Source organism: Elaeis guineensis, chromosome 4 (genome assembly GCF_000442705.2).
Source record: "Elaeis guineensis isolate ETL-2024a chromosome 4, EG11, whole genome shotgun sequence".
Classification (NCBI taxonomy): Eukaryota; Viridiplantae; Streptophyta; class Magnoliopsida; order Arecales; family Arecaceae; genus Elaeis; species Elaeis guineensis.
This window is the reverse complement of record NC_025996.2, coordinates 23,679,321-23,689,069: the sequence shown is the minus strand read 5'-3', so window position 1 is coordinate 23,689,069 and position 9,749 is coordinate 23,679,321. Positions and strand designations below refer to the sequence as shown.

Here is a 9,749-nt window from a genome sequence, read left to right as displayed (position 1 = left end):
GAAAGACCCAACTCGAAAAAATATCGCGATACTGTCGCGACAAAATATCGTTCTTCCTTGGTTCTAACGGTGGGCCCATGATTTACGCGGCAACCCGATCGGGGTTCCGAGAAAGAAGGACGAGGCGAGAATTTGCATGCGATAAATCGAGATAAGAAAAAAAAAAAGGGTTAAAGTTGTTGTAATTTATTCCTTTTTTTAGGCCATAAAATTATTAAAAGCGAATCAAAACATAGGGCATCTCCCTGCTTTAAATTCCACGCAAGCCTCTCCTTCCCTCACCCCTCGCCCCGTCCCTAGCCGCCAGCCAAACCCCTCGCCCGACTCCTTCCGTCCTCCGCCTCCTGCCGTTAGGCTTCCGACTTTCTTTCCGTTATCTTGTTCCTCTTTTCTCTTCCGGCCGACCTCGTTCTTTCCTAGATCTTGATCTCTTCGCCGCCGCTGTTGGTTTCCAGATCTCCGGCGGATCTCCTTTTCTCTGCCGATTTTGGCTTTTGGTCTCCTTTCCTCTTTACCGTCTTCTGAAGTCCCGGCGTGGGGATTACTGGATTCTCTAGGGTCGGGCTAAGGTCTCTCTCCGCGTTTTCGGTTCTCTCCTGCTTCTTTTGGGGGGGTTGCCGGGGCTCCGGCCTCGGCGGGTTTCAAAGCCCCCTACTTCTCATAGAAATCTTGATAAAACCCTAGCCCCCTGCCTTTCTTCTTTTTCCCCTTTTTTTTTGTTATTTTTCCATTATTTTTTATTTGATTTTCGATCGGAAAGTGATGCCGGCCCACTTAGATGCTGCCCTTCCGCATTCTACCAACGGTTTCGCCTGGGCTGCATCACCTCTCCCGCCGGAGTCACTTCCCGGCGGCGCTCCTTTGGCGGCGACGGCGTCTGCCCTCGATCAGCTCACTCCGTGGTCCCCCGACCTCTCTGCGGCGCTCTACAAAATCGATGGCTGGGGAGCCACCTACTTCTCCGTCAACACCGCCGGCAACATCGCCGTCCGGCCCCATGGCGCCGCCACCCTCCCCCACCAGGAGATCGACCTGATGAAGGCCGTACGGAAGGCCATCGACCCGAAGCCGGCCGGCGGCCTTGGCCTCCGGCCCCCCCTCCTCGTCCGCTTCCCCGACGTCCTCCGCCACCGCCTCGAGTCCCTGCACGCCGCCTTCGACCTCGCCGTCCGATCCAATGGCTATGGCTCCCGTTACCAGGGTGTCTACCCGGTGAAGTGCAATCAAGACCGCTACGTCGTGGAGGACATCGTGGAGGCCGGTGCCCCTTTCCACTTTGGTCTCGAGGCTGGATCCAAGCCGGAGCTTCTTCTCGCCATGAGCTGCCTCCTCCGAGGAAGCTCCGAGGCCTTCCTCATCTGCAACGGCTACAAGGACGCGGAGTACGTCGAGCTCGCCCTTACGGCCAGGCTTTGGGCCTCAATGCCATCGTTGTTTTGGAGCAGGAGGAGGAGCTCCTCACGGTGGTGGATGCCTGCCGGAGGCTCGGCGTCCGGCCGGCGATCGGCCTCCGGGCTAAACTCCGGACCAAGCACGCCGGCCACTTCGGTTCCACCTCCGGCGAGAAGGGCAAGTTCGGGCTTACGACGGCCCAGATACTCTCCGTGGCTCGGCGGCTTCAGCGCTTAGAGATGCTCGACTGCCTCCAGCTCCTCCACTTCCACATCGGCTCGCAGATCCCCACCACCGCCCTCCTCGCCGACGGCGTCAGCGAGGCCGCCCAGATTTACTGCGAGCTCGCTCGACTCGGCGCGGCCATGCGCGTCATCGACGTCGGCGGCGGCCTCGGCATCGACTATGACGGGACCCGGTCGGCCTGCTCCGACGCGTCGGTCGGCTACGAGCTCGAAGAGTACGCGGCCGCGGTGGTCCGGGCGGTCCGGGACGCGTGCGACCGGCGGCGCATGCGGCACCCCATCATCTGCAGCGAGAGCGGGCGGGCCCTCGTGTCCCACCACTCGGTCCTCGTCTTCGAGGTCCTCTCCTCCTCCTCCTGCTCTGGCGCGGCTGAGCCGGTTCCCGTCGGACCGGACGTCGCCCATCTCCTGGAGGGTCTTGTAGACTACCGTAGCCTGGCGGCGGCCGCCATGCGGGGGGAGTATGAGACGTGCCTCCTGTATGCGGAGCAGCTGAAGCGGCGGTGCGTGGAGCGGTTCAAGGACGGGCTGCTCGGCCTCGAGCACCTGGCGGCGGTGGACGGGTTATGCGAGCTGCTCGCCAAGGAGAACGGGGCTGCCGCACCGGTCCGGGCGTACCACGTGAATCTCTCCGTGTTCACGTCGCTGCCCGATTTCTGGGCTATCGGCCAGCTGTTCCCGATCGCGCCGATCCACCGGCTGGACCAGCGGCCAGGGGTGAGCGCGGTTCTGCAGGACCTGACCTGCGACAGCGACGGGAAGGTGGACCGGTTCATCGGGGGCCGGTCCAGCCTCCCGGTCCACGAGCTTGATGGAGGGGACGGCAGGTACTTTCTGGGGATGTTTCTGGGTGGGGCCTACCAGGAGGCGCTGGGTGGGGCCCACAACCTGTTCGCGGGGCCGAGCGTGGTGCGTGTGGAGCAGAGCGAGGGGCCGCACTGCTTCGCGGTGACGCGGGCGGTGCCGGGGGCGTCGTGCGCGGACGTGCTGAGGGCGATGCAGCACGAGCCGGAGGTGATGTTCGAGGGGCTCAAGGGGCGTGCGGAGGAGTGCGGAGGAGGAGGGGCTGCGGCGGCGGGGGACGCCAGCTCGCCAGGGCGTTCAATTCCATGCCCTATCTGGTGCGCGGCGGCGGAGAGCGTGGTGGGGCCGGAGATGGACGTGGGGATGACGATGTGGAGGAGTGGGACTTGATACGGGGGTTGACGGTGTGAGAAAAGGTGCAAGAGGCCGCAGCCAGGAGTCAGAAGTCGTTTTACTTTTTCAACGGAAGAAAAAATAGTTTTACTTTGTCAACAAACAGGCAAAAAAAAAAAAAAAAAGATGGAAAAGACTTCTTTATGTATGCATTAGGTTCTTTGCTATGTCTCTTGGCCACAGAGAAAAGGACGTCTCCCGTTTGGATGTCCCAAAATGTTAGCCCGTGCAAGTTGATGGTGGCATTATTCCGTGTTTTTTCTTTGATACATGTTCGGAATGGTATTTCTCAGTGCTTGACTTTTCCTTTGGGTGTTTATTTAAGTATACAAAACGTGAAAAGACACCTAACAAGATGGCGCTGATGAAGCCATTTTTCCCCCTCTGCCTTGTGCACGTTGAGTTTTGAGGTCTGGGACCCTCATCGGTGACCACTTAACCATTTCCGTATCTTGTAAATTATGTTTACAGTCCCAAAGAAATAATTAAATTTTAGACAGTTACAAAGAAATAGTAAAATTTTAGTAACTAGTCTCCAAAGAATCAGACAAATCTCAATGATATTGTTCATTGTGCATTATTCTCTCTTATTATATCATCTCTGACTGCCTTGGCCTTCATGTCTCTTTTATTTATACTTATTTTTTTTATTACTTTTCATTGCATGTACAGTACTATTGGATTTATCTTTAGAATTTGATATATTTTAAAAAAAATATTGGACCATTATATTCTTGAACCATTATGAACGATTCATACAACAAAAGTAGAAATTATTTGCCCCCTAGTTGTCTTGCCCCTATATTTCGCCAATAAATTTTATGGTGATATTACATTATTGTTGTAACAAATCAATCATTAATCAGGAATGAATAAAATATACGGAGATAGTGTGAGATATAATTTGCAAAAATTGATGAAATATTCAGCAATCGATAAAATATAAAGGTTGTCATTGATTTATTACAAATTTGACATGATATCGCTGTTACAACGAATATTTTGTCCTTTTATCACCTCTATCTTTTACCCATAATATGCAGTTTATTTTATCTTAAATGCTTGTAAATTTATTCTGAAATCTCTCTTTGAATCTTTATTTGCATAAAAACCTTCCGCTAACATCTTTGGTTTGTTCCTTCTTTTTTTTCCCTCCTTTGCTTTTCATGTTTTAACAATTAGTTACATGTACTGAAAAAAAAAAAAAAAAAAAGTTGCAAGAATTTTAATCTTCCTTCGTACAGTCTCTCTTTCAATTTTTACTATAGTATTTGTTTCATGGCATTAATTTATTGTTGCTTCACTAACTATAATTTTATTGTTTTTGAGAAACATAGCAATAAGAATACATTTTCAAAAGGATAGTTTTGGGCTGTTTTTAGATTAGACATTGAATAATGCTAACAGCTTATTACTTATAATCCTCCGGTGATATTACAATCTATTTAAGTACTTCAATAATAATATTTGTATCATCTATGCTTTTTAGGAGATTGAGATCAATCATATTTGTAGGGACCAAAAGTTTTGCATGTTTCAATCTTTGATAGACCGCCCCCCGCATAAAAGAAAAAAGTGATAATTTTACAAGGGAGTATTGGATGAATAAAGGCATAGATACTCTAGATAAGTTGTTCAATTTAGAAGTTGGAGCAGTATGAGCAAGAAAGGAAGGCTATACATGATGTATGAGGGAAACTAGATTTCAAATGACCATGATTTTTGAGTTGGGATCCTCTCTGGTCCTCGAGCTTATTAAAGATGGCTTACATCAACATCATGGCTATTCATGATTGACAAGATGATTTGTGATAGAGAGGTCAAATAAAATGTGGGGTGCACAATTCCACTTGGCCCCCTCAATTATGGGCCGTCCTATTGATCATGAACCATCACGATTGATCCAGTATTCATCTGTAGTCTAATTGAAAATTGAAAAGAATCTAAATTTGTGATTTTTTATATTACCATAATGCCACACAAGCAAGATAATTGAAAGTTCGAATATGAGAGAAAAATGATATGTAAGTCACAAAAAAGCATAGCATCTTTAGTAAATTTCTATTTAGAAAGAAAATAACATATCTTTCATGTTGATTTAGAGATTTTGACATCTTTCATGTCGATTATAAGCTTTTGCTTGACTACACCTAGTATGATATTTTGTGCAAAAAAAAATGGCTTGTTTGGGAGATAAAATATGGAGGGAGGCTCTATTTTTTTTGATGGAAGAGAGAGGTTGTCATGGTAACTGGAACATATAGGGTTGTTCATTACCTCTAAGAAAGAGATGTAGGTTTGCTCGGAGATATGGCAAAAAGATAAGCACATAGAAGCTAATATCTTTAATGGAAGTACTTAAAAATCTTTTATTTGAGTTAATTGAGTATTTTAAAATGAAATGATTAATGTAGAGGGAGAGGAGGCATGTATTTAGATCAAAATTTATAGGACTCCTATTTGGATTAATTATTAGATTAATTAAATTAATTCAAAGGGACATTCTATTTATTTATACGACGATGATCAAAGATTTCAAAAAAAATCAAAGACTTCAATTATTTGCTTTTAAGGGTACCATAGGTAGATTACAAAACAAGCAAAGATGGTACAATAAAATAAGAATACGATCTAGAGATAAAATATCTCACCTACTAAGAACAGTTCTCTTAACATGTCAATTGCATTAGGTTATGTTGGGATATACTGACCGGTCACTCTCACGCCGACTCACCGTCGGGTCGGCCTAACCGGTGTCCAACTCTACCGACCGCACCGACTGCACCGGCCAACCGAAGGTATGTCGGTCGGGAAGGCCCTCTCCATCCTCGACTGGACAAACGACACGGTCCGACCCCCGACTTTGGCAACGTATCAGACTGACCATCAGGGATGGTGACCGACGTCAAATCCCCGCGATGCGCCGCGCCAGCCGACGGTGTCCCTGGGTCCTCACCCGACATCCTACGATCAAGTGCCAGCGTATGGTCGGTCGGCTCCTCCAAACGCCATACGACTGCTGAAGGCCGTCCGTCCTGACAGAGGCGTGCGGCATAGCCGCCCTAGGACGTCGTCCTACCCTAGACAGGGGTCAACCCTAGTGATTTGACATCCCCATGGTGATTTGACAGCCCCACGATGACTCTGACAGTCTTCGGCGATCTGACAACTCTCCCATTGTCTGCACCATTAATGACGGTGCCATGCCGCGCTTTACTATAAAACAGAGAAGGCAACAGTGCTAGAGGAGGTCCTTTCGAAACCCTTGGGCTTACTCTCTCTCCCTTTCTCTCTCTCTCGCTGAGCTCATTGATTCTTTTCTATTGTTGCCTAGTCTCCTCTCTGACTTGACCGTCGGAGGGTCCCCACCGGAGTCACCTCCGGTCAGTGCAGACTTCTTTTGCAGACGCTTGTTCCCGACGACCAGGCGATGAGGGGATTGGCCGCAACAGGTTTGGCGCGCCAGGTAGGGGGGCGACAGGGATTACGACCCCCACAAAACTCGAAACATCCTTTCGAAATGACAAGAATCAGGGCTCAGCGATCGAGGGCCATCGGATCGACGAGGCACTCTTTCCGTCGGGAAGAGGCCTCTCCTCCACCCTCCATGGTGGAACTTAGCTCTCCGCATCTTGGGTGACCACGGAGGCGCAGATCGCGGCGATCGTGCGACAAATGACCGTGCTGACGGACGCGGTCAAGAACCTTCAACAACAACCAACCCGATTGCCGCACCCGTCGGCGGAGCAACCGACGGCACATCCGATGCCCTCCAGGAGCAGCCGCCGACGCCCGCTGATTTATGTCACAAATTGACATAAAAAGTATCAATTAATATCTAAATTATCTAACTTTATTAAGAAATTGATACTTGTTATTATATTTTGCAGAAGAAGAGATCATCAATAGAAAGAACAAGGAAAGAGGATTCCAACGGCGCAAATTTTATGCAAAACGGAGTTAAATTGACTCAGGAATTGAAGAATGAAGAAAGAAGACTCAATTGGGTCAAACCCGAGTCAAATCAGATCAAAATTGATCAAAAAATCAACTGATTTGGTGATCTGATTAGCCGCCTGGTCCACAGCACAGGCGCGTGGACCATGGATCCATCGGCGTACTATAAACCCCCCTAACAACTCTCTAAAACCTCTTAGTCCCACATCGAAAGTTTTGAAAACCTTATAACCCCCAAATGCCTATAAAAAGCCCCCAAAGGCCCTTGTTTTATGTATTCTTCCTTTCGATCAAGCTTGTAACCCTAGATAGTGGGGTTTTTAGCTCTCTTTTCAAGCCTCGAGCTTTGAGTTTTTGTAATAAATTTTTTTTATATATAAAATCTTATTTTTATGCAATTTCATCTCTTTACATTATGCAATTTATTTTTCTTGCAATTAGGATAGTTTAATTTATGCAATTTAATTTTATGCAATTAGGTTAGTTTAATTTATGAAATTAGGGTAGTTTATTTTTTTGTATTTAAATTTTGCAAGTAGATTTAGATCATGTCTAGCTAAGCATCCCTTCTAGGGTTTGCGATGAAGCTAGATCATGAGTAGGGATTTTACATAGGGTTCTTTCTTTTTCTTAGGGTTTCTTTTTCTTCCTCTTTTGCCAAGAATTTTTGATGAACTACAGTTGGGTCAGAGTCCCTTCATAGTTCATGCTTGATTCAGTGCATAGGAGGAGAAAACCCTAAGGGATCCTAGTTACTACTCCCCTGTAAAGAATCTTGATGGGTTATCGTTGGGCCTTAGTCCCTTCATAATCTATGCTTGGGAAAGACAAGAGGAGTAGTCGTTAGGATCAATAAGAAAAATTCTAGGTAGAATTCCCTAATCTAGATCTAGTGGATTCAAAAACCCTAGATTCTTAGTCTTATTGTCTTTAGCAAACAACTTTCGACTTTCGATTTTTGTTAAAGCTCGCTTGAGCATAGATTTGAAAATCATTTTTAAAACCAAGTCTCTGTGGGATCGACCCATACTCGCTGGTCGTGTTACTCTGCACACCGTGCGCTTGCGATTTTATTTATAAATTTTAAGATTTGCACATCAAGTTTTTGACGCCGTTGCCGGGGATTTGACGTTTTAAATTATTTTCAAATATTTGTTCTTCGTGCGTTATAACTCTCTTTCTTTTTTCTTTAGGTTTCTATATTTAGTTGGTGATTGCTGAAAAACTCAGGTACGCTTCTAATTTCTTTTTTATTATTTTTAGTTAATTACTTTTGCTTTTAGACCTAATCATTTGAATTTACTTAATCACAAAAAAAAAATATAAAACAAAACAAAAGACATTTCATAATCGTGAAGTAAAATATCAAAATAAAAAAAAAAAATTCTAAATTAAAATCTTTTACATTCTTGGTCATCTTGTTTATTTGTATTTGCATTTTCATAATTAATCTAAGGGCATCAACCCATTAACAAGATAAGGTGGGGATTTCATTACCCTTCCTTAGCCCAAAAACCATCTCCATCATATTGCATTACCTAGACTTTTAATCTTAAAATCAATTAGACGTCAACCTTAAGGAATTCGAGCTCAATAGGACAAGGAACACTAAGAGTTCTACCAAGTTTGAGTTGTTTGATTAGTTGGTGTCTAGGCAAGTCCCTGAGGGTGGTTTGTTAAATTGGTTCAGTTGCTGGTTTGGCCAACTCGTTTGGTGTCTAGAAAGGCAACGATGAGTGAACCTCCCACCTCTTATACTTACCTGGCTAACTAGTTGATCAATCTCCACTTGGAAGGTTTGAAGGGTCATCTTGAGCTGTCTAGATTTAGGTTAACCCTAGGATAGATTGAGTTTAATTTATTGATTCACTTGTTTGAAAAAAAAAAAATTTAAAATTTAAATTAATTTGGTTACTTTTCTTTAGATTTAGGACTCCTTAGGATCTTCTCTTTAGAACTTTTTCTCTTTTCTTTCTTTTCCTTATACATAAAAATTTTATTAAAAAAAAAAATTATATAAACATCGAGAACCATACACCTCGTGTGTGGAGAAGAGTGTCGGGTCGTCTAGTCAGAATTGAGTCAATTCCTGTTGTTCCAATGGCTGAACCAATCCAACCCATGACCCTTAAGGATTTGTGTTATCCAGTTGGCTCCATCCAACCATCTTGTATCAGGTTGCCACAACCCACAGCTAACAATTTTGAAATCAAACCTCAAATCATAAATATGCTTCCAAAATTCACAGGATTAGAGGATGCTTATATATTTATTAGAGAATCTGAGGAGGTATATGCAACCATGAAACTGCAATTAACAGAGGATGAGGTCAAACTTAGATTAATCAACTTTGCCCTTAAGGACAATGCTAAGAAGTGGCTTTATAGTCTGCCAAACTATTCTGTCACTATCTGGGAGGGCTTTGTGAGAACATTTTTAAAAAAGTATTTTCTCCATCATAAAACAGCTAGGATTAGGAATGAAATAAATCAATTTTACCAACTAGCTGGTGAATCATTTTGGAAGTACTTTGATCGTTTCAAGAATCTTTTGACCCAATGCCCACACCATGGAATAGAAACTTGGAGACTATGCCAGATCATCTATGAGGGGTTAGATTCAAACTCAAGAACCATGCTAGAGTCCATGTGCCAAGGCCAATTTATGGACAAAGAAACTACTAAAGCTTGGCAATTCTTAGAAGACCTAGCCGAGAAAAATTTACAGTGGGAAACAACTAGGGAACCTGATAAAACTACACCTTCAAGAGGAGGAATGCATCAAATTCAACCAACCCTAGCATCAGAGGCCAAGATTGCAACCTTAACACGTAGATTGGAAGCCTTAGAATTACAGAGATCAGCCAATGTAAATCAAATATCTGCACCCATGTGTAAAGGGTGCAATGCACCAGACCATGTCTTAGAAGAATGTTCCTACTGAATGAGTGTGCACAGG

General features: G+C 45.0%; 1 protein-coding gene and 1 non-coding gene across 2 annotated transcripts; one reads left to right on the top strand and one right to left on the bottom strand.

Moving 5' to 3' along the window:
• Positions 1-244: 244 nt before the first annotated feature.
• On the top strand, positions 245-3,140 carry LOC105043339 (arginine decarboxylase). Its single transcript, XM_010920850.4, is given in 3 exon segments — positions 245-1,399; positions 1,402-2,723; positions 2,726-3,140. Coding segments are annotated over 3 exon segments (2,085 nt in total). The 5' UTR covers positions 245-762; the 3' UTR covers positions 2,852-3,140.
• A 6,120-nt stretch (positions 3,141-9,260) lies between these two features.
• Positions 9,261-9,367, bottom strand: LOC140857626 (small nucleolar RNA R71). The gene has a single exon (XR_012141118.1). It is a non-coding gene; the product is annotated as a small nucleolar RNA R71 (small nucleolar RNA).
• Positions 9,368-9,749: the final 382 nt, after the last annotated feature.